Here is a 23,570-nt window from a genome sequence, read left to right as displayed (position 1 = left end):
TCCTGTAAATTCAACATTTTTCATTAAGACTTTATTCTTTTAGAGCAGTTGTAGGTTCACGACAAGTTTGAGGGGACGGTACAGAGATTCTCATATACTCCCCCTCCCACTCATGATAGCCTCCCCCATTATCTACATCCTCCACCAGAGTGGTACATTTGTTACAACTGATGAACCTACATTGACACATCATCACCCAAAGTCCATACTTTATAAGTTCAATTTTTGATAAGTTGAATGACAGGTGCCTGTGGAACTTCCAAGTGGAGATGTCTAGTAGGCTGTAGGGTGTAAATGTCTGTAGTTCATGAGACAATTCTGGGATGGAGATACAGATTTGGGAATCATCCACACAGGGTAATTCAAATAATGGGCATGGATAAGCTTGCCAAGTCAAGTGTTTAAGGAGCAGCACAGTGGCTAATACTGTTCAAGGTTCTTTCTCTTTCTCCCCTCTTTAATTAGTGTATTAATTATCTGTTGCTGTGTTTACCCCAAAACTCAGTGACTTAAAACAACAGCTATTTGGGACTTCCCTGATGGCCCAGTTGTTAAGAATCTGCACTTCCACTGCAGGTGGCTCATGTTAGATCCCTGGTCAGGGAACTAAGATCCCGAATGCCGCGTGGTGCGGCCAAAAAAAAAGAAAAGAAAACAAAAACCCAGCAGCTACTATCTCACAGTTTCTGTTGGTCATTAATCTGGGCACAGTTTAGTTGGGTGCCTCTGCCTCAAAGTCTGTCCCAAACCTGCAGTCAAGATGTTTAGCCAGGGATGCAAGCATTTCAAGGCATATATAGTACTACAAAGCTCATTAAAAAAAAAAAAAAGATGAAAAATCCAGCATATCCTACCTGTGGTTACACTCTGTAACTTCCAAGGCTAAGTGAGAAGAGACCATGCAGCTTCTATCAGTCTATTTCTTGGGATACTCAACTTCGAAACCCAGCTGCTGTGCTGTGAGGAAGCTCAGGCCACAGGGAGAGGCTATGTAAATGTGTTCCAGCTGATAGTTCCCACAGAGGTCCTAGCTGACAGCCACCATGTGTCCGGATGTCAGTAAGGAAGCCTCAGGATCTCAGGATCTATCTATTCCTGGTACATACTTTCCACTAGCTCTCCTTCTTTCAACTCCATCTCTGCCACATCGTTGTCACTAAGAGGAAATGAAGAAATAATAAGGGTAAAGTGCTTAGAACAGTGCCTGACACATAACACCCAGTTACCATTAGCTACTATTAAGATTATTTTAGAAGTTTTTCTTGCTCTTATTACTTTGCTCTTCGGTGCCTAACGAAGAAATAAAGCAAAAAATCCAAATCTAGTGGATTAATTCTTTTCCCTTCAGCGCCCCATCTGCTTACTGACATAACTAGCTCTTCACCTAGAATTAATTACCTCTTTGCGCTCGTTTGCCCGTCTGAGACCAGGGGATATGTGACTCGTGCACTAGGACGGCCTTAGGACCTAGACTGAGGTCTGGGGCGTGGCTGTTGAGACGTGAACAGACCTAGATGAGGAGGGCGCAGGTGAGAAGAGTAGAACCCAGTTAGGAGACCTCCGACCTGTAAATCAGTGTGGTCTCTACTTCCTACGCAACCTCAGGCAAGGACTCCCTGTCTCACGGTTCCGTTTCCCCTTCTGCAGAAAAAGTAATTTATTATTTGTGGTGCTTCCTCTCTCACAGGGTTGCTGTGAAGACCCTGAGGTAGGATTTCGGAGAGAGAACACTCCGTTATTGCAAGCCTGGAGCCTCAGAAATGGGAGGGAGAGAGAAAAGGGAGTCACGTGACAAACTCGGTCCTCTCAGGCCTCCAAGAGTTTGGCCTAGAACGTCTCATTTCTATGGTAGATGGCGCTGGAATTTCCGGGGCAAAGATTTTGCTCTTCCGGGGTAATTGTTACCGCTTCCGGGTCGGGACGCGGCGAGCGGAGTTTGCTGTGCTTTAGTTTGCTGTTGACTCGTGTTTCCGCGCTCCTTGTTGCAATGAGCTTTCTCAAAAGTTTCCCGCCGCCTGGGTCGGCTGAGGGGCTCCGGCAGCAGCAGCCAGATACTGAGGCCGTGCTGAACGGGAAAAGCCTTGGCACCGGCACCCTTTATATCGCTGAGAGGTAGGGTCTCTGGTGCCGAGTTCTGGCTTCCTGCGCGCCTCCTTCTCCACGGGCGCGGGCGGTGCGGAGGAGCGGGGCGACACCACGACCTCTGGGGCTGCGGGGCGGGGGAGCGCGTGCTCCGCGTTCCCTTGGGGGTGCCTCTGCTGGGGGTAAGATTCGACTGTTCCAGTGTCGTCTTCTCGGAGCCTTCCTTTTTCCTCATTCATTATGCTTTTTACCCCCCTGTTTACCCGAGGTCTGGTGGGGTGTTGCTCTTTATTCAAGGTCTCATTTTAAGGTTTTGAGTTTCCAGGCCCTGAGTTAGAGTCATCAGTGTGCTTGCCTTCTCGATGAACAGGAGCGGGAGGTGTTGCCCTGGGCAGGATATGTAGGTTTAGAGCAGATTGTGCAGCATTTTTAAAGTTTGGTTAAGGAGTATAGGTTTTCTTCTGTGGGTATGGGTGGAGAGAGGAACACCTTCAACGCCACGCAGGTTGGGGTTATATCCAGAGGGACCTGACTCTCATTTTCATTCCTAGAAGGAATTGCCCTTTTATTTGGGTACCTGGGGCACTTTGTACTTTCACAGTCAGATAGACTTGTGTTAAATGTTGAGATTGTAGAATAGAGGTTCCCATTTCCATGATACACGGTTCCATTCATCTTCAGGCCAACAGTGACACATTGAATCCTTCTGTCCTTCAAATGTCTCTGACTTCTGCATCAGTTTTGTCTATGTCCAGAGAAGATTCTCTGCTTCTAAGAAGTCACATGATTATATTGGACCCACACAGATAATCCAGGATAATCTCTCTATTTTATTGTCAACTGATTAGTAACCTGAATTACATACACAAAGTCCCTTTTGCCTTGTAACATAACACATTCACAGGTTTGACACCAGGGGATATTGGAGTCATGGGGGCCAAAATTCTGCCTACCACAGAGGGCACAAAAAGATGTAAAGAACCCTTGATTTAGAAGGAAATCTAGTCACTGAGCAAAGCTTAGGCTTTTGGCCAGTCACTGAGATAGGAAATATGGATGGGAGGAAAAGCAAGTTTGGGAAAGAGTTTGGTCTGTATATGTGTGGATTAATTGCACATATGAGCATGTTTCTTGGGACAGTGGTGTTAAAGATGGATAGATTAGATACCCAAGAAGAGAAGAGGACCAAGGGTAGAACCTTGGGGACACATCTACACTAAGAGGTAGGTTATAGAAGAAGAGACTTGAGAAGAGAGGAGCAGTCAAATAAAATATCTGAAAAGCACCTATTGGGTATTGACAAGGAGACCTTCAGTGATCTTGGAAGAGCAATTTCTTTTAAGGGGTGGAAAGTGGAACACAGATATGTTCCTAGCCCCTACTCAATACCCTTTTTCTCCATGGCTTCTCTGTGTATTCACTCTTCTATAATATAAATCCTGTTTTGGGAAGGTCCTATACTTGTCTTTCCATTTGGAAAAATTTCAAGCCTAAAGAAAACTTGCAAGCGTTGTTAATTAATACCCATGGCTCCTTTGCAAAGATCCATCAGTTGTTAACATTTTGCCACATTTACCTCTTTCTCTTTTTTTTCTGAGCTTCTTGAGAGTTGCAGACATGTCATCACTTCACATGTAAATACTTGAGCAAAAATCTAAGAATAAGGACATTCTCTTGTATAACCACAATAACAATACAGTTATCACACTGAGGAAGTGCAGACTCCTTTTTAGCTCTTATCTGTTTAAAAAATTTACTTATTTCAACTTTTCACTAACAAATCTTTTTCTTTAAGAAACTATTTTTATAAAATATACATATAAAAAGAATATAAATTATAAATATATGGTTTAAGGAATTATAATTAAACTGACACCTGCATAACACCTCCAGGTTAAGAATAGAATATTACCAGCACCTTGGACACCGTTGTTCGTCCCTCTACTGATTGTTAGCGTTACCTCCTTGGTCTCTTTCCCTTTTTGTTCTTTCCCACCTAGCATTTCCAAATCTTGATAGACTCAAGATCGCAATAAACTGGGAAGGCTTCCTAGAGGATGTGACAAATGAGGATTAACAGTCAGGTGAATGAGGTGGGGCTAAGAGGAAACATTATAATTAGAAGAAACAGGATGTTCAGAGGCAATGGTGAGAAACAGTATTGTGTGTGCCAGGGTATATATCTGTGTGCACACATGCACACACAGTTCAGCAGTTCTTCATCTGAGGGACCGAGGGAGAAAGAGTGGAAACATAATAAAGCTGGAGAAGGAGGGAGTCATGTTTATGAGCTTAGCTTATAGCCCAAAGGTTTTGCAGAAACTATTTTAGGATTTTAGGCAAAGAGGAACAGGGTCTGATTTGGTTTTAGGTAGTTTTTCAGATGTGTATTGAGAGATTTAGAACTCTTGGGCTTATTTTCAAAGCTTAGTTTTCATAGAAAGTTGACTTTTTGTCCAAATAAGGAAGGGAACAGAGGCATGAATCATTCAAAATAGATCATTTTGAAACAAGTGAAATAAAATATTTAATTAATTTAAAACTAGGTATCTTAAACTTACAAGTTATGCTCTTTTTATATCTTATTCCAAAATTAATTTAAAACCAAATAATTAAGCCAGCCCAAATTCAAAACCTCTCTTACCTTTCTGCCCTGTTTTTCTCCCCATGCCAGGAATAAAGTACAGTGATATTCTTCTGCAAAAGCATTGGAGGTTAGCAAAACATTTCTCTGCATCTTTACTGGCTTCCTAATTCTTGATTTTCCCGTATGTGACTCATGGTTTCTTTGGGACTGGGTATAGTTAATTAGATATTGGTTTTGAGGGCTTTTCTTCTAGAATATATGAGAAGAGAATAAATAAAAATGAAAACTTAGTAATCAGAGTAAACGTTGCTTTTAGCTGAAACTTTCTTCTGTAGAGTACATAATCCATGTTCCTGCATAAGATTATGAGAGCTCCATAGGAAATGCTGTGGTGAGGTAGCATTTGTGTTCTGCCAGCAGTAAGGAACTACAGAGTAATTATGTGCTTTTTAAAGTGAAAGCCATAATTTATAGGCACTGAATCTATGCTTATATTTCAGTTTTTCCAGCTCCTAATTGAGTCATTAAAGAAAGTTTTGTGGCTTTGGTATTTCAAATCATTTTGGACACCGAAATTTGGAATACTCCTTTCTGACTTGTGATAATGCCAGGGGGTTATTGAGCTGAGAAAAAGGAGTTTATTTGCTTAAAGTAATATAGTTTTAGTAAGGGACTGGCAATATTTCTGTGATACATGAGCACTATTTCTTCTACACATTAAGAGGAAAGCAGTGGAGGAAAGGCCCATAGAACACACACAATCCAATTACAATAATAAAATCTATTTCTTTGGACCCAATGGGATGAGTCATTCTGGAAAATCATTTGTAGAGCTTTTACCACTTTAAGCATCTTAAGATTTATCACTTTAAGCTTCCCAGATTTTCTTTTTCTCTTTTTTTAATAAGCATGTTGAATGGAAATCTTTCTAAATGACAGTGCATATTTTTTGCTTTCCTTTTTTTAGTGTACAGTTCCTTATGTTGTTTTAGTGTATTTACAGAGTTGTACAATTTTACCACAATCTAATTCTGCCTTTGCTTTTGATAAGTGAGGGTCAAGTGTTGCACACTTGTGCTGTTAGACGTTGATTTCCTTTAGGGACTAAGGTATAAAGTTCAGCCTCGCCTTACATCAGATATGAATGCTCTCAGACTGCTGTACTGTCATTGTTCCTGCACAAGGGAGTCCTGGGTTCTACTTTTGTATTTGTTTTTGCTTCATTAGAAATAAGACCACCAGGCTTGTTAGAGTTGTATAGAAAATAGAACGATATGGGGGTTTTATTGCGTTAACCTCTTTTTAAAAGAAAAGCTTCACTGAGATAATTTACATAGCATGCAATCCATGTATTTGAAGTATACAATTAAATGGTTTTTAATCTATTTACAGAGTTGTGCAGCCATCAACACAATTTTATTTATTTTTAATTTTTAATTAATTTATTTTTTTTGGCAACGCCACGCAGCTTGTGGGATCTTAGTTCCCTGACCAGGGATTGAACCGGGCCCCGGCAGTGAAAGTGCCGAGTCCTAACCACTGGACCACCAGGGAATTCCCAACACAATCAATTTTAGAATATTTTCATTCCCCCCGCAAAAACTGACACCCATCACTTTCTATTTTCCTCCAGCCCTGTGCAACCACTATATTGCATTAACTTTTATTTCATTAACATTTTTTGTGTGGTTTCTTAAGCATCTTTTTCCTACTTTTTTTCCTGCTAAGTGGTGAAGTATTACCAAAAAATTAGCCAGTCTTTGCTCAAAACTCAACGTACAGATTTTCTTGATATATTTCCTTTGTTATACCAATAAAATATTTACATTAGACCACTTTTGAGGGAAAACTAGATGTTGCTTATTTGTGGCTTTCTGTTAAAGCTGCAGAATAAATGAAAGGCTTCATAAAGTCTGCCTTTCAATGTGATTATTATTTTCCAGCTTGTGGTATGATTACAGCCATTTCATGTATATATCATTTAATGTAGGATTAGTGGAGAAATTAGTGATTCCTAGGTATTTATTGTATACTTACATGCTAAGCACTATGGTAGTGGTTTTGAAGAATGTTAAATAAAGGAATATGACAAGTTTTGTTGAGTAGCTCACGTTCTGTCAGGGTACAGATAAGATTCTTTACCACAGAGTTAGGTGCTCAATAGTATATTACTGAGCATAATTACAGTTTAGAAAAAGAAGAGATCATTATGGACTGGAATAATTGTAGGGAGGGCTCTTGGAGAGGCTGAGACTTATTCAGATGAAGAGGATTTGCAAAAGCAAAAAAGGTGCCTGAAGACATTCCAAATACGAACAAGCATAAAAAGGCATAGAAACACACAGTCACTTTCCTGTGACTTAAGAAAAATTGCATTTCAAATCTGTTTGAATAGAGGAAAATTAACTGTAACAGAATTGGTCTTAAAGAAATTCAATTCCTGCTGTTGAATTTTCTTATTTTAGGAATATTTCTAAACAGTATGCTTAAATTTATTCACATGTATAAAAATGTCCAAGCTGAACTTTTATAAACGTTAGGACATTAAATTAGGATTTAAGTTCTTAAAATAATCTACTTAAAACATGTTTTTCAGCCGCCTGTCTTGGTTAGATGGCTCTGGATTAGGATTCTCACTGGAATACCCCACCATTAGTTTGCATGCGGTGTCCAGGGACCTAAATGCCTATCCACGAGAGCATTTGTATGTTATGGTGAACGCCAAATTTGGAGGTATGTACGGTATTATTTAACCTTGAGCTTCCTTTGGTAGTATATTATATTTCAAAAAGCAGTCTCTGATCATAGTCAATGTAATAAGCCATTGACTTATTTCGGATAATACTTTCTTAAGCAAAATTTCAGCACAGTAAAATAATTTGGCCTTTTTAAAAAATTTATTTTATTTTTTATTTTTTATTTTTGGCTGTGTTGGGTCTTTGTTGCTGCACACGGGCTTCCTCTAGTTGTGGCTAGCAGGACCTAATCTTGGCTGTGGTGCGCGGGCTTCACATTGCAGCGGCTTCTCTTGTTGCGGAGCACGGGCTCTAGGTGTGCAGGCTCAGTAGTTGTGGTGCATGGGCTTAGTTGCTCCACGGCATGTGGGACCTTCCTGGACCAGGGATCGTACCCATGTCCCCTGTATTGGCAGGCAGATTCTTATCCACTGTGCCACCAGGGAAGCTCATGGACACTGCCTTGTATTTTCTATATACTTGGACTTAGAATTATTTAGCTATTGTGTGTTTGTATTTCTAGTTTTTCCTCTTGAGTTTAACTGTTTATTCTTTCTCTTTGTAAAGACATTTACATTTGGCACCCTTAGAGGCTTGGATCAGTGTACTTTGCTTCTAAGAGTTTAGGATAGAACATGTTTTGTTACAGAAATGGTTCTCAGTGGTGGACATGTTGCCCTCCCCCCATATTTGGCAATGACATTTTTTTTTTTTTTTTAAATTTTAAATTATTAGCACCTTTAATTATTATTTATTTATTTATTTATTTGGCTGTGTTGGGTCTTCGTTTCTGTGCGAGGGCTTCCTCTAGCTGCGGCAAGCGGGGGCCACTCTTCATCGCGGTGCGCGGGCCTCTCACCACCGCGGCCTGTCCTGTTGCAGAGCACAGGTTCCAGACGCGCAGGCTCAGTAGTTGTGGCTCACGGGCCTAGCTGCTCCGCGGCATGTGGGATCCTCCCAGACCAGGGCTCGAACCCGTGTCCCCTGCATTAGCAGGCAGACTCCCAACCACTGCGCCACCAGGGAAGCCCTGGCAATGACATTTTGATTGTCATGACTAGAGGTGGAGAGGAGTGCTACTGGCATCTAGTTAGAGGCCAGGGATGGTACTAAACATCCTACAATGCATAGGACAGGCTCCCACAACAAAGAATTAACCAGTCCTAATGTCAATAGTGCCAAGGTTGAGAAACCCTAGGGTACAGGATTCCCAAGTCTTGCATAAAATACAAAGATTCATAAAAATCTAGTGTAGTTGATGAAAGAAGCAAGAAAGATTTTAAAAATCCATTTTTTTAGGCTGTCCACAGTAAGTTGTAAAAATTCTGAATGAGAAACAAGTTAGGCACGAAATAGAATCTTGTGCTTGATTTTTGTAAGTATAACTAAATAAGAAGTTTATATAGTATATTGTGTTAGTTTAATATGTTCATCTTTTGTAGAAATGAAGAACTTAGGGGTTGAAAAGACAATTGTCACATCTTTAGTAAACTTTTGCTTTTAAAATAGTGGATTGCTTTTCTTTGAAATAGCACATAAGAGACAATCCCATGAGTTTTCCTATTGAGCTATTGCTCCTTCAATTTGAGATTTTAATATGGTTTCAGATATAAGATGAACATTTATATTGTTACACAGGTGTGGATCCTATTTTCCCAGCCTTCGTTCCTCTGGTCCTGATTCAGACTTTTTTTTTCTCTTTGGCTTACTTCCATTAACCTCTAAAGTGGACCATCAGCTTATTGTTGAGAACATGAGATTATTTTTAAAATGACTAAAAATACATTCCCATTTTTGAAAATTTAGAAAGTTTTAAGGAGACAGAGTGTGGCAGCCACTACTATGGTCCAGCATGAGATGATGAGTGTTTGTCATGGTAGTATTTTCTTTTCCTAATTGTAAAAATGCTATATTACATTTCTGTTTACTGCCTTAAGATAGATTCCTGCAGATATAAAAGAAGGTGTTAATTAATAGTAGTTATTTCTAGGGAGAGGACTAGAGGGTAGGGACTTTTTCCTTTGAATCCGTCTTGACTCTTTTACTTATTTTTATACCAGCATGAATTACTTTTTTTTTTTTTTAATTTTTATTGGAGTATAGTTGCTTTACAATGTTGTGTTAGTTTCTGCTGTACAGCAAAGTGAATCAGTTATATGTATACATATATCCCCTCTTTTTTAGATTTCCTTCCCATTTAGGTCACCACAGAGCACTGGGTACAGTTCCCTGTGCTATACAGTAGGTTCTCATTAGTTACCTATTTTATATATAGTAGTGTATATATGTCAATCCCAATCTCCCAATTCATCCCATTCCCGCTCTGCCCTTGGTATCTGTAAGTTTGTTCTTTACATCTGTCTCTGTTTCTGCTTTGCAAATAAGTTCATCTGTACCATTTTTCTAGATTCGACATACAAGTGATATTATACGATATTTGTTTTTCTCTTTTTGACTTATTTCACTCTGTATGACAGTCTCTAGGTCTATCCACGTCTCTGCAAATGGCACTATTTTGTTCCTTTTTATGGCTGAGTAATATTCCATTGTATATACGTACCACATCTTCTTTATCCATTCCTCTGTTGATAGACATTTAGATTGCTTCTGTGTCCTGGCTATTGTAAATAGTGCTGTAGTGAACATTGGGGTGCATGTATCTCTTTGCATTACGGCTTTCTCTGGGTATATGCCCAGGAGTGGGATTGCTGGGTCTGAGTTACTTTTATAATTTGAAAAGTGATATCCATTCAGTTATAGAATAATAATTACAGTATGATACTACTGTTTTTTTAAATGCATTGAAAAAGTTTGGTAGTACCATAATGTATTCAACTACTTAGAATTATTTGGAACTGTCCAATATTTTTGTATTTTAGTTTTTACAGAAGACACCTCTATTATATTTGACAATTTAATAACATTAGAAACAGGACAGAAAACGTCCTGTTAAATCTGCTCTTTAAAACTGCTAACAGTGGCCATTTAAATTTTTTTCCTTTTTTGCTTATCTGTATTTTTTCATTATTCTGCAGTGAACTTGTATGACTTATAAAAGGTAAAAAAAAATTTAGTGGATACCCCCTTATTATTGATTCCTATGAGTAGAACTGCTGCATTAAAGGTAAACATTTTTAAAGCTCTTAACATACATTGTTAAGTTGCTTTCCAGAAAGTTTATACTTTCAATACCTCTCTACCTTATCTTCATCTGTATGGAGAATTAACATTTTTTCAAAATGGTAACTGTAATATGCTAAACAAAAGTTATATTTTTAAGATGATTGGTTGAACATATTTTGGTAGTTTTGGGGTCTTTTTAAGTGTTTTATTGACCTTTTTTAAAAAAATTATTATTATGAAGTAATTCAAACATTGAAAAGTACAGAATAATAAAAAAATTTCCATTATTTAATATCCAGTGTAAATTCTAACATTTTTCATAATTACTCTAGTCTAAAAGAAATAAAACTGTATTAATACTATGGAAATCTTTTTTGTACCCATCCCCATTTCGTTCCTAACTCTGTCTCCAGAGTTCATCTTAAAGATGGTGTGTGTCCTTCTTGTCTATGCTTTTAGATTTTTACTGAATATGTATATACCCATAAGCACTCTAATGGTTCTCTTTTGTGTTTAAAATTTTAATGTAAGTGGTATTATATATATTCTGCAACGAGCTCTTTCACTCACTTATATTTTAAAATCTCTTCATTTTGGTACATATAAATCACATTTATTCATTTTCAGCTGCTATCTCTCAAACACAGTATGACCAGGTTACAATACATCTATTTCCTTTTTTTAATTAACATTTATTTTTTATGTTTTCTATAGTACATATAGTAGTTCAGTAAACATTCACGTACAAACTCCTTGTGTACATAATATGTAGTTAAATGAGGAATTTCTGGGTAGTAGGATAAACATGTCTGGAATGGTTTTAGCAGTTTCTGCTTCCACCAGCAGCATGTGCTAGTTCTCTTTATTGAACATTTGTATTTTTTTCTTGCCAACAGACTTTGTTAATTTATCTTTTGGGTCAGTTAACTTTCATGGGGCTTAGTTTTCTCATCTGTAAATTGTTGGTGATGAATCACATCAGTGGTTTACAAACTGCTGCTGAGCCCCTTGTTTCAAGGTGAAAGAAGCAGACATGACAATGGAACTCTACTTGATAGAGGCCTGACTGTATCGGTTTCCTCACCCCCACCATGATGTTGGGGCTTGGAATCCCTAGGACTCAAAGTACAGTGTGACTAGACCAGAGAGACTATCCAGAGTCTTTTTTAGCTCTAAAATAACAATGTTCTTATAATTTGAAGTAAAAAATTGCAGTATTTAGATATATCAGTAAGCATCCTTTAAGAAATTCTTTTAGGCTTCTATTTTTGAAAACAAATAAGCAACATCATTAAAAAGCTATTTTTTTATTCCCTTTCTAGAAGAATCAAAAGAATCTGTTGCTGATGAAGAAGAGGAAGACAGTGATGATGATATTGAACCTATTGCTGAATTTAGATTTGTGCCTAGTGATAGATCAGCCTGTGAGTATTCTGTAGAGTTGATTCTTTTCCCTTTAAGTACAAAGCATTCCCTCATCCCTCCCCCCACACACTTACCTTCACCCTCATTACCTCTGTTCTGTTGCTTTTTCTTCATTTTAGCATCTGTAATATCATTGAGGACCAGATAACTATTAATATAAAGATTGTGAATGAAGTGATAGTACAGTAGATGCCATGTTGCCTGGTATGTTTTGTGAGTGGAGGAATATGTTATTTTTATGGACTTGATGCTGTTGACTGAATCTCACTGGATAGAGGACAGAGGACTCATGGCAATTCCAAAGTGGAAGATGCCAGGATAGCTGGAAAGAGCCCTGCCAGCTGAGGGGCTTCACCCTGAGGCCAGTGGTCTGACCAGGACACTGACACTTTTTTTTTAGAAAATCCAGCCAGGCATGAAGGGATGTCAATAATGTTTCGAAATGAACTCTTAATTATTTTGTGGCGTGTTCATTGCTATCAAGCACTTTTCAAGATTGATTCTCCTTGGAATTTGGCAGGTTTTGTAAATGTTGTGACCCTAGTATATACCTCATGTCTACTCATTAAATTTATTTGCCCTGATGGTTATTTTATTAAATTTTTATTGTACATTGGTCAGAAAAAAATTAATTAGAAATTTTTAATTTACTTGTTCAGTGGAGGCCATGTTCACTGCAATGTGTGAATGCCAGGCTTTGCATCCAGATCCTGAGGATGAAGATTCAGATGATTACGATGGAGAAGAATATGATGTGGAAGCACATGGTTAGTGAAGTGGATTTTTTAAAGTGTTTGTGTATGTGTTTCATTTTAAGCATCTATTTGTATAGGATATAGGATTACAGTTCTTTATATCTCTAAGTATCCATATAGCTTGGTTTTTAATAAAAGCGAATGGCACAATTCATGTCTAAGCCAAATTAGAAAATTTCATGGGCTTCCGAGGCTTGAGAGCAAAAAATAGAGATTACTCAGGGGAGAAAGTAGATAGAGATAAATGGAAGTAAAGAAAATGATAGGATAGTGGGTAGTCGGGAGAGTCTTTTAGGTTGATGCAGTTGCTCTCAGAAAACAAACCTTCTGTCTCCATTGCTTGGAACCTGTGTCATCTACATCTTTAACATAGTCCATCAAACACCTCATTGCCAAAGTAATTTCTTTTTCCCAGAACCATACTTGATTTATCTAAGAATATCTCCCTTTACCTCCCCAGAGCATAATGCAGGCACTAGCTTGGTGTAGAGTCTTGTTACTTGAGGTGCCTGCTGTTCTCTTTTCTTTTTCCCTCTGGTCTCATGTATACAAGTTTGGCTCTCTAAAGCCTTTTCCTCCATATGTACCACTTCCTGGCCTGAGAACACTCATTTCTGGGATTCCCCTTTATATATCTAAATACATTCTCATCTTTGCTGAGATTTTGGGGTAATTTAATTTGTTTTTTTTAAATAAATTTATTTATTTTGGCTGCATTGTGTCTTCGTTGCTGCGCGTAGGCTTTCTCTAGTTGCGGTGAGCGGGGGCTACTCTTCGTTGGGGTGCCTGGGCTTCTCATTGCAGTGGCTTCTCCTGTTGCGGAGCACCGGCTCTAGGCGTGCGGGCTCGGTAGTTGTGGCTCGCAGGCTCTAGAGCGCAGGCTCAGTAGTTGTGGCACACAGGCTTAGTTGCTCCATGGCATGTGGGATCTTCCCGGACCAGGGCTCAAACCCGTGTCCCCTGCATTAGCAGGCGGATTCTTAACCACTGCGCCACCAGGGAAGTCCCAATTTAATTTTTTTAATCCTGTATTTTCCAGAATTTCTGATTTTTTTAAATTAATTAATTAATTTTTGGCTGTGTTGGGTCTTAGTTGTGGTGTGCGGGCTCTTCACTGTGGTGTATGGGCTTTTCTCTAGTTGTGGCCTGTGGGCTTCTCTCTTGTTATGGCACACGGGCTCCAGAGTGCACTGGCTCGTTAGTTGCAGTGCACAAGCTCTCTAGTTGAGGCATGCGGGCTCTCTAGTTGTGGGGTGCAGGCTCAGTAGTTGTGGTGCATGGACTTAGTTACCCCACGGTATATGGGATCTTAGTTCCCCGACCAGGGATCGAACCAGCGTCCTCTGCATTGCAAGATGGATTCTTAACCACTGGACCACCAGGGAAGTCCCCAGAATTTCTGATTTTTTAAAAGGAGCATGTATTTTAATCAGTAAAAAACACTTACATGTAAAATTCCCACCTTGGGTTAATATATGACTTCCTAACCTTAGGAACACCCTCTTTTCCTTCTAGTCTCTGGACATTTGATTCTTTGGGAATTGCTGTTTACTGGCTTGTTATGTCTTGGAATCTCTTCTCATCCTAGAGAGTAGAGACATTTTCTTTGTATCTCTGTCTTCAACAGATGGCTGATATATGTATGTTAAATGAATGTTGAGTGTTTTCCTGGAAGCCTTTTTTCATTTTAGCTTATCTTCAGTAAGTGCATTATTGATTATCTTTTTTTTTTTCTAATTGTTTTATAGTAGCTTAAAAGCTTTTTATTTATTTAGAACAAGGGCAGGGGGACATCCCTACATTTTATACCTATGAAGAAGGATTATCCCATTTAACAGCAGAAGGCCAAGCCACACTGGAGAGATTAGAAGGAATGCTTTCTCAGTCTGTAAGCAGCCAGTATAACATGGCTGGAGTCCGGACAGAAGATTCAATAAGAGATTATGAAGGTGAGTACACAGAATTAACTCTTTATAGCGTAGGAAGCAAAAGTAGAATTACATAGAATGGGAATTCTATGTAAAATTTTTTTTTTAACTTTTTTCCCTAACTACAAAGATAGTCTATGTTCATAGTCAAAAAAATTTTTAATGGGCACAGGCAAAGAAGAAATGAAAAATCAAGTAGAATTCTAATTGAGAGACATCTGTTACTTTCCTGCTGCATATCTTTCCAGTCTTTTTGTTGGCTTGCTTATGTAAGTGTATGTGCAGGCACACATTGATGCTGCCATTTTAATTTTTTAAATGAATTCCTGCTTGATTATGTGCAAAACTAGTCAGTTGATTAAGAGGGCTAGACAGCATTCAAGAAACTTGGGTTTTCTTTTAGTGACAGACATTTGAACCTTACACAAGTGGCTTTAACTGTTTGTTTCATTTGTCTCATATTTGTAAGCCGCTTTGTAAATATTTTACCTATTAGACTGGTTCCCTTTTCTGAGTGTCCTATTTCAATTAGAATCTTAATGTATTTCTGTTGACTCAGCCTTTACCATTTTTTCCGTTATCCAGTCCAGTACTGAGTTCTATGGATTTTTCCTTTAAATGACTTTTCAGATCTCTTTGCTATAACTACTGCTATCCTTCAAACCTAGGCCCTTTTCTTCTCACACTGGATTTACAATAGTAAATTTTTTGCCTCAGTCATTCCTTCCTCCAGCTCACTGTGCCATATTAATCTTCTGAGAACACTCTGTGTCATCCCTGTATAAGGATGTCCCCTCAGTGATTGTCTGATACTCACCATATGAAGTTCAAACTCTTCTCTCTGACTCTGAAGAGACAGCTCTGTCTCCGCCCCACTTGTCTCCAGTCTTGTTCCTACTACCCTCAATAAAACATTTAGATAGTGCTCTTATGTGCCAGGTCCTGATTTAAGCACATTATATGTATTTGCTCATTGAATCCTTCCAAGAACCCTCTGGTAGATGCTGTTATGATCCCCATTTTACAGATGAAGAAACTGAGGCACAGAAAGGTCACATAGCTAGTAAGTGGTAAGAGGATTAAATGAACTAATATGCAAAAACAATACGCCAGGCACTGTTGTGAGCATTTCTTGCATCTTATACGTATTCATTTCAGTATTTTATGTTGCTGCAGAGTCTTAATACTTCTAATTTTTAGTGATGCAGGATGTTCTTAAAGAGGGTTACCATGGTTTTTCTTTTATTGGTACATTTATGTTTCTCTCATAATGTTGTGATCAGTATCTCCATGCACATAGAATTCGGACCTGGGGGTCCTGAAGTTCTGGGATATTTAATTTGGAAAAACTTAGGCTTTGGGTCACACTGTTTTTCCTTATGTCTCCTCTCCATTTTAAGCCTTAGATCGTGAGCCTCTAACGCAGGCTTTAGGGTGAGATGGCTCAGGTGATTTCTAGTTCTCTGCCAAACTCTTAGCTGAAAGAATTCAAGATATTACTTTTTTTACTATAATGATTAACTGAAGAGTACCCTCGGACATTGAAAAATCTTTCATCACTGAAGGTTTTTTGTTGTTTTTAATTGTAAAATTCCTTATTTAATGCTTTGTAGCAAGTGATTTTAAGGTCACAAACACTTGTTGCTAAAGTGAGATTTTTGGGCTTGTATTCCTAAGCCTCATTAGCATATGGAGACTTGCCTATATATAAAACTTCTTCAGCCTGTACCATTCTCTATCTTCTAAAGTCCTGGGTACCCATATCACTGTCTTGCCATTTATTTATTTATTTGACCTGTGCATTTTCTTTTTTTTAATTTATTTTTAAAATAAAAATTGTATATATTCAAGGTGTACAACATGATGTTTAGATATATACATGGTGAAATTTCTACTGCTGGCATTTCAGTGCTTTGTGTGTTTATGTAAGAGGTGTTTGTTGAGCTACAGTGTCAGGTACAGAGAATACAGGAGTGCTCAAGAGAGATGCGGTTATATCTATCAATGGCAATCTAGTGGAGAGAAAAATAAATTAACTAATTAGGTAGTTATAGTACATTGTGATACAGCATTGAGATATAGGGGAGACTTGAGGAAGTGTGGAATCAGAGACTGGGCCTGTCACTCAGCTTGGATAGTCAGGGAGAGATTCAAACTTCATGGAGTAAGTGACATTTAAGCCAGAATCTAAAGATGAATAAAAATGAACCAAGTGAAGAGGGATTGCATACAGTTTGGGGAGAGAGGCAGGTAAAGGGATCAATCATGTGCAAAGGTTCAAGAGACCATTTAGCTTTGGGGAACTGAAACTTCATATGTCTGGAACTCTGAGTGTGAAGGGTAGTTATAGCAACAGATAAAGGCGGAGTAGTGAACTGGGCTGTATATTAAAGGAACTTGAAAGCTATGTTAAAGAATTTCAACTTATGCGTAGGTCATTTGGAAACTATTGAAGAATTTTAGTTTGATTAGTGTTTCAGAAGATGACTCTGGCTATGATACAAAAAATTAATTGCAGAGGGAAATACTAGAGGAAAGAAGACAAACCCTGTTAAGTACTTTATGATTTAAATTAGATAAGAGATAGTGGCCTAAATTACGGAGCGGCAGTGAATGTCAAAAGACAACAGATTTGAGAGATATTTAAGAGAAGCAACAGAAGTTAGAGACATGGTAGGGGTTTCTGCGTTGGGCAGGTAAAAGGTATCCTTTTGCAAGACTCTTTGGAAAGAGAAGCATTTTCTATGTGGAAAGATGATGAGTTAATTTTAGATAAGTGTTGTTTTTGCATGCCCTGCTGGATACCAAGGTGGTGGTGTGCCAGTGGGCTGCGGGCAGAAGCCAGTTTGTGGTGGACTAAAGAGTTGAGGGGTGAGTGGGAAGTGAAGAAGTTGGGAAAGCGGCTTTAGGCAACTCTTTCCAGAGGGCTTTTTTTTTTTTTCTTGTCCTCCCCCCTCCTTTTTTTTCAATGAGATAAGAAAAAGAGATAAGTAAGAACCTCGCTCTACTTAGTCTTCTCTCCTGAATTATGTTGTAAGCTTATGAAGATAGGACTTCATACCTTAAAAAAAAGTCACACAGTAAACACCTAGCACTGTTCTGTGAAGAGAGAACAATGGATGCTTACTGCATTTGAAAGTCCCTACCTAGTGTTCTTTCAGTGTTCAGGTTGAGAATTGCGAAGTAAATGTTAAATATATAGACTAATTTTAACTTGGCCTAAATCCACAGGTGGCATTTTTCTTTCTCAGTTTGTTCGTTGGTACTTTTAATTTTCAAAAGAGAAAGAAACTGCAACTCCTACAAGCAGGGGGCACTAGCTTCCTTCTGGTCTAACTATGAGCTGAATCTTTACCTATGTGAAGTGCTTAGTAGACTGTTGCTCAGTGGTTAATTTTTTCTTCAGATGGGATGGAGGTAGATACTACACCAACAGTTGCTGGACAGTTTGAGGATGCAGATGTTGATCATTGAAAATGACTGATGCTGCTTTAGGGTGAGTAGTTTATTGTCTCCCTTGTCACTGAACATGAAAATCATGTGAAATAATTGATTTTTATTTTCGTAATTGAGGAGAACTCTATAAAATTAGCAGTTGTGGGAAAATGTTAGTTATCCATTTATGAAATTATTTAAAATTGTGTAGGTTTTTTTCCCTAAGAAATCAAGATCTGCCAACATGGTAATGTTCAGGTTAACATTTATTGAGCACTTATTACATGCCAAGCACTATGCTAGGCATTGAGAGTACATGGAAGAATAAGACACACCCATCTTCAGTGAATCAGGAGAAGGACATTACCCTTTGTTCAGAAACAGAGATTTCCCTGGTTGGCTCAGGTGGGAACAGCAGAGCCTGAGGTCATGTCCTGTTCTGCTCAGTCACCTTTTCCCACTAGTGATGTTTGAAACTTTACCATACTCATCAAAAAACACAACGCAGAGATTTGCTGCAGCTCACTACTTTTCAGTTGAGGGAGGAAGTAGAAGTCATTCCAATCTGAGTTTAAGCCTTGAATCATAATCTTGTATCAGTTTCCCTCTTTTTGAATATAATGGAGGACCAAGGTCCCGGGCACTTCAGCGTTAAAGGCTGATTTGCCAAACCATATCAAGTCCATGTACAGTTGCCCAAAAGCTATCATTTCCCAAGTTGCTTCATTCCTGCTTTTCTTGACAGACATGAGCTCACTGCCAGTTTTCTTTCCTCTGACACATTCTCATGAGCTTTGCCTGAAGTTTGTTCCTGACTGTTTGTTACATGCTGCTCTGAGAAATAAATTGTCCTTTGTCAGTTTGAGTATCTCAACTGTATGTTAAATACTAGCTGAAGGTCATGTAGCTAGTTTATATCATACAGAGCTAGGATTAGTAATTAGCAGCCCTTCCTTTAAAAACTCTAAGATCGGGAATACCCTGGCAGTCCAGCAGTTTGGACTCCGTGTTTTCACCACCGAGGGCCTGGGTTTGATCCCTGGTCCAGGAATTAAGATCCCACAAGCTGTACAGCGTGGCCAAAAAAAAAAAAAAAAAAAAACTCTTAAGATTTTTACATTGTTAAGTTGTTGTTCCACTGTCCCCTTTACAACGTCCTTCTACTGCTGACCTTATAGCATTTTCTTGAATACTAGCTGTTTTCCATTCTTTGAGTACTTATACCCAGGTCCTTTGTTTTATTAAAGCATATAGTAATAACATGGCAAGATTTATGTATTTTGGCTTGAGTTTTATACCATTGTCAGTCATCCAATTAGGTTGTAAGATCCCTTGTTTTTCAAGTTCCATTTACCTTCCAGATTATTGCCATTGTGAATATAACATCGCTTCTTATAGTACCCATGAATTGTGATAATGGATCTCTGCCTTCCTCTTAGATGCCAGTGAAACTATTAGAAAATAATCTTAAGAGTTCTGTGATTTAATATCTTTTTCTTTAAATATTTATTTCCACAACATTTACTTCTGTCATTGGTAGCCATATAGTTTAAAATCAGCAATGTCTCCTCTGCAGTTAGCTAAAATTATGTGTTCACGTTGCTGGAGCTCTGTTAATATTAATTTTCAGATCTCACAGTTCCAGATGTCAGTATTTCACTATTCTACTTCATGGGAAATCTTTCAGTACCAATATAAGTCTTCTTCCCTTATTTCTCAGATTCTTATTTATTACATTCTTTATAGCATATGGATTTTTTCAGTAACTTTTATTGAAACTGGAAAACAGAGTTTTTGATCTGGCTTTAACATATTTCTTCTTAAAAACAGACTATTCAGAGAACACCAACTACTCTACTAATAAGATTGAGAAACTTATTTGGTATGTCACTAATGGTTACACAAATGGGATGTTACGGTATTTTCCTGCCGAGAATTCTTAGGATTCTTTGTAATGCAATTTTATGGTGAAATAACTGTAAAATAGCCCAGACTTTCTAATGAGCTGATGATTTGTTTTCTGTTCATTTTGTGCTACAGCTGGAGCAGAGAGATACTTTATTCATAAAGTTTATATAAGTTCTTCGTCTGGATAATTGACCTCAATTCCAAACAATGTCTGTAAATTTTTAATCACTTAAAATTACATTTGCTTTTGAGGAGTGAACAAGGAATAATTAGAGTGTATATGCAACTATTAAAAATGTCAAGATAATGGAACTAGGACCTCTCAATGCATGAGATAGGGTGGAGGGGAAGGCACATGAATAGTGGAATCACAACTCTACCACATACCAGCTGTGTGTCTTTGGACAGGCGTATAACTTCTCTAATTCTCAGTTACCTCTTCTGAAAAATGAGGATGATAGTAAATACCTGGCAGGATTGTTGCAAAGACTGAGATATAATATATCTAAATCCCTGGCACTCTTGACTAGGCATTTAATAAATTAGCTATTATTACTATAAACACTGTAAACCTTTTGTTTTTCAGATTCTGCTCATAACTGTAGGAGAGAACTTGGTGCCTCTTCCACTGTGGAGTGGGTATTGATGAAAGTCTTTTTCCTTCTCCAAAACTTACCTGAACCAGTTCTTTCTTGAGACACATTATACTGAGACAACAAGTTGTCACCAGCACAAGAAACTATGACCTTTATTAACAAAGGTGAATTAACTTAACCAAGAGGGTATTTGTAGTTTATCATTTACTCCAACACTTTGTGTCTAGGTGTACCCTCTGTAGGCTTATAATTGCTGCCTTCACTATATGCATCCTCATAACCTAGCAGGACTACATGGTGGAAATGCACTGGCACTTGAAGGTGTAGGTAGACTGCATGGGAAAGAGAGGGGCTGAATACAAGATATACACCTTAGGGCCTAAGAATACCCTTACTCCTTAAAAAAAGAAAAACAGATAAATCCTGGCCTATGCACAGTCTCCACAGGGATAAAGGTCTTTTTACTAATTGGGAACCCAGATTAATTAACTCTAGGGAGCCTTTTCAGAAACAGCCCAGCCACACATACTACCACTAACACAAGAGCTTTTGCCTAGCCTTTGCTCCTTTCACCATGTTTCACCAGTCTGTTCTCTTATAACCTCTTAGGTTATATCCTTTCATTTCCAACCTCTTAGGTCAGTTTCTGTAAAAGAACAAGTGAAATTGGGATGAAGTTCTCAAAGTACTTCAGATAATTGTTTTGTCTTTGTAATAGCTTAACAAATAAATCTAGGTTTTCTATATTATTGTGCTCTCATTCTTTTTTCTTTTAATTAATTTTTATTGGAGTATGGTTGCTTAACAATGTTGTGTAAGCCTCCACCGTACAACAGAATGAATCAGCCATACGCATACAGATATCCCCTCCCTTTTGGACTTCCCTCCCATTTTCATTCTTGACTAAAACCATTAATGAGAAACGTTTCTTAAAAAATTAGTGTTGGCAAAAACTGAGCATCTTGTTGGTCTTATTTTTGTTTGACTTTTGTTGAAACATGAACATGAAATAAGTAAGAAAATGGTATAGTTAGAGCTTCAGGCAAATGTTTAGTAGGGCAAGGTCATAACACATTTCAAAGGGATTTCTGCTTCCACTTGAATCAGGAGTACTTTCTCATAGCATACTTTTCAACTCTCAGTTTTCTGTTTTCACAGACACCTGGCTAGTTATCAGGCTGATTTGTAATTACAGGTTTATACTTGGACTTTATGACCTTAAAAAGAGGTTAAGAAAGCTATTCACAATTACTTGGCTAATTAGTGACTAGTGTGTCACCACTAAGCCCAGTGTTCTTTTCAGCACTTTTACTTGGTTTCCCTCATCTTGCATGGTAGACTGAAAAAAACGAATATTCCTTTTCCTGACCAGACTCTCATAAATACTGAATTTGTTACAACAAGCAAATATAAAGACCGCTTGGAAATGGGAACTGAAATTTACTGAGACCTTCTCTGTACTGTCCTGGGTTCTTTACATGCATTATGCATATAATATTCTTAACCACTTTATGAGGTATAGGTGCTTTTATGATCCCACTTTAGAGATGAGGAAACTGAGTTACAGAGAGAGGTAAAGTAACGCTTGAGGTCACACAGATAGGGAGCTGTGATTTTTAAGCCTATGCTCCCAAATACCATTCAGCCTTACCATCTACCAACAGCTGAAAGGAAGCACATTTTCTCTTTACTGCAGGGTTTTCAGTGTTAAAATTTCAATAGACAGCACAGGAAGTTCCCAAATTTCTCTGCTACCAATCTCAGCAGCATTCATAATTCTATGCTAGACGTTTATCCATTCTTCAGTAAGCAGTCCGGGTATTCTTACGGGCTAATCTTAGCAATTCTATTTGAATTCCTTTTTAAAGTCATGCTTACATACTTGTAATCATGACTTTTAGTGAAACGTAAAGTGCTCTTTGATAACATATCAACAAAATGTTGAGGTTCTGTGCACTGCTTCCTTGTAGGCACTGCTGCGGTCGGCCTGGTATTGTGGATAATGCAGTCAGCTAAGATGCAGAAGACCAAGCATCTAGTTCTGACTTGGCAGACAAGATATTTAACCTCTCTGGACCTACTTCCTCATCTTTGTAAAATGAGAGGACTAGACTTTCAAAGTCTGAATGACTTCAAAAGTAATAGTAGGCAGGTGTACCCATAGCTTTGAGAAAATAAGAGAAAGAAGAAAAGATGAGGTCACACTTTTTAAAAATGAAATTCATAATGATCAGCAAGCCAACATTTCTTGATTCTATTTGAACTTAGTTTTAGGGTTGCTGGAATTGTTTACTGTTTCTTGGTGTAGAGGAAATTTTAAGAAAAGACATAGACATTCTGCCCCCATAGCTAGGGTTAGTGGTTGTCTGATCTAGGTTCTATTGTTTAAAATTGTATTCATTAAAATATCCCAGTGGATTTCTGCCTCCCTCAGGTCACTTTGTCAGATATTGATACTTTTCAGATAGGCTTGTTTAAATGTTTGTTGATTATGTATTTTGAGATCTTGTTGGGATCTTGCCGGTATTGTTAAAGATGAGGGATTATGCACAGATGATCATAGTATATAGCCCTTTATTTTTAGAAGACAAGTGTGATTACTCATTGTTCAGAGAAATTTTAGATATTTAGATAAAATTTTATTTATCTGCAGGATTTCAGATAGAATCACTATATAGTTAATTGTCATACAAGTCATATTTTTAAAGTATTTCTAGAATGGATGAATCTGCATCTGGTACCCATCTTCTGTGGCTAATAGATCGTAATTAAAATCTGAGAAAATCCCTTATGAGGATTCTAATAGAATTATTGCCATCCCTTGACAAAGAAGCTGAAATTGAAAAATACTTTCACTAGCATCTCACTCTGTCTGCTCATATCTACGTAAATAAAATCAGTATCTAATGTCGGGGACTTAATAACTTCAGATGAGAAATCAGGACAACTTTGGGGAGAGCAGTGAACTTAGAATTGTTTTTAGCACAATTTTAAGA

General features: G+C 38.0%; 2 protein-coding genes and 1 long non-coding RNA gene across 6 annotated transcripts in view; 2 read left to right on the top strand and 1 right to left on the bottom strand.

Moving 5' to 3' along the window:
- LOC309606389 overlaps positions 1 to 1,841 on the bottom strand; it is a 103,773-nt gene extending 101,932 nt beyond the window's left edge. Inside the window, exons 1-2 of the long non-coding RNA XR_014231798.1 lie at positions 1,399 to 1,841; positions 855 to 1,156 (exon numbers count right to left, since the gene is read on the bottom strand). This is a non-coding gene — a long non-coding RNA (uncharacterized lncRNA). The remainder of the gene's footprint in view (positions 1 to 854; positions 1,157 to 1,398) is intronic.
- The window catches only part of LOC309606358 (serine/threonine-protein kinase MARK2-like), a 200,693-nt gene that overhangs the window by 126,273 nt on the left and 50,850 nt on the right, over positions 1 to 23,570 (top strand). The window lies entirely within an intron of this gene.
- On the top strand, positions 1,890 to 21,315 carry CLNS1A (chloride nucleotide-sensitive channel 1A). 4 transcript variants are annotated; one of them, XM_082343389.1, is made up of 7 exons: positions 1,892 to 2,112; positions 7,266 to 7,402; positions 11,850 to 11,951; positions 12,612 to 12,719; positions 14,483 to 14,656; positions 18,042 to 18,131; positions 20,565 to 21,315. In XM_082343389.1, exons 1-6 carry the CDS (start codon positions 1,988 to 1,990, stop codon positions 18,107 to 18,109), a joined length of 714 nt encoding a protein of 237 aa, XP_082199515.1. In that variant the 5' UTR covers positions 1,892 to 1,987; the 3' UTR covers positions 18,110 to 18,131; positions 20,565 to 21,315. The 4 variants fall into 4 exon arrangements, with proteins under 4 accessions (XP_082199518.1, XP_082199517.1, XP_082199515.1 ...); XM_082343390.1 differs by lacking the exon at positions 20,565 to 21,315 and adding an exon at positions 19,901 to 20,551; XM_082343392.1 differs by lacking the exons at positions 14,483 to 14,656; positions 20,565 to 21,315 and adding an exon at positions 19,901 to 20,556 and having other exon boundaries at positions 1,890 to 2,112.

This window comes from Balaenoptera borealis, assembly GCF_965194805.1.
Source record: "Balaenoptera borealis genome assembly, chromosome: 11".
Lineage (NCBI taxonomy): Eukaryota > Metazoa > Chordata > Mammalia > Artiodactyla > Balaenopteridae > Balaenoptera > Balaenoptera borealis.
This window is presented reverse-complemented; position numbering and strand designations above follow the sequence as displayed.

Excerpts from the sequence above, each read along its gene's own strand:
- CLNS1A (XM_082343389.1), top strand. The coding sequence starts at position 1,988 with ATGAGCTTTCTCAAAAGTTTCCCGCCGCCTGGGTCGGCTGAGGGGCTC. Across the intron at positions 7,403-11,849 it reads GGTGAACGCCAAATTTGGAG|AAGAATCAAAAGAATCTGTT; the intron begins GTATGTACGGTA and ends TTCCCTTTCTAG. Across the intron at positions 14,657-18,041 it reads TTCAATAAGAGATTATGAAG|ATGGGATGGAGGTAGATACT; the intron begins GTGAGTACACAG and ends TTTTTTCTTCAG.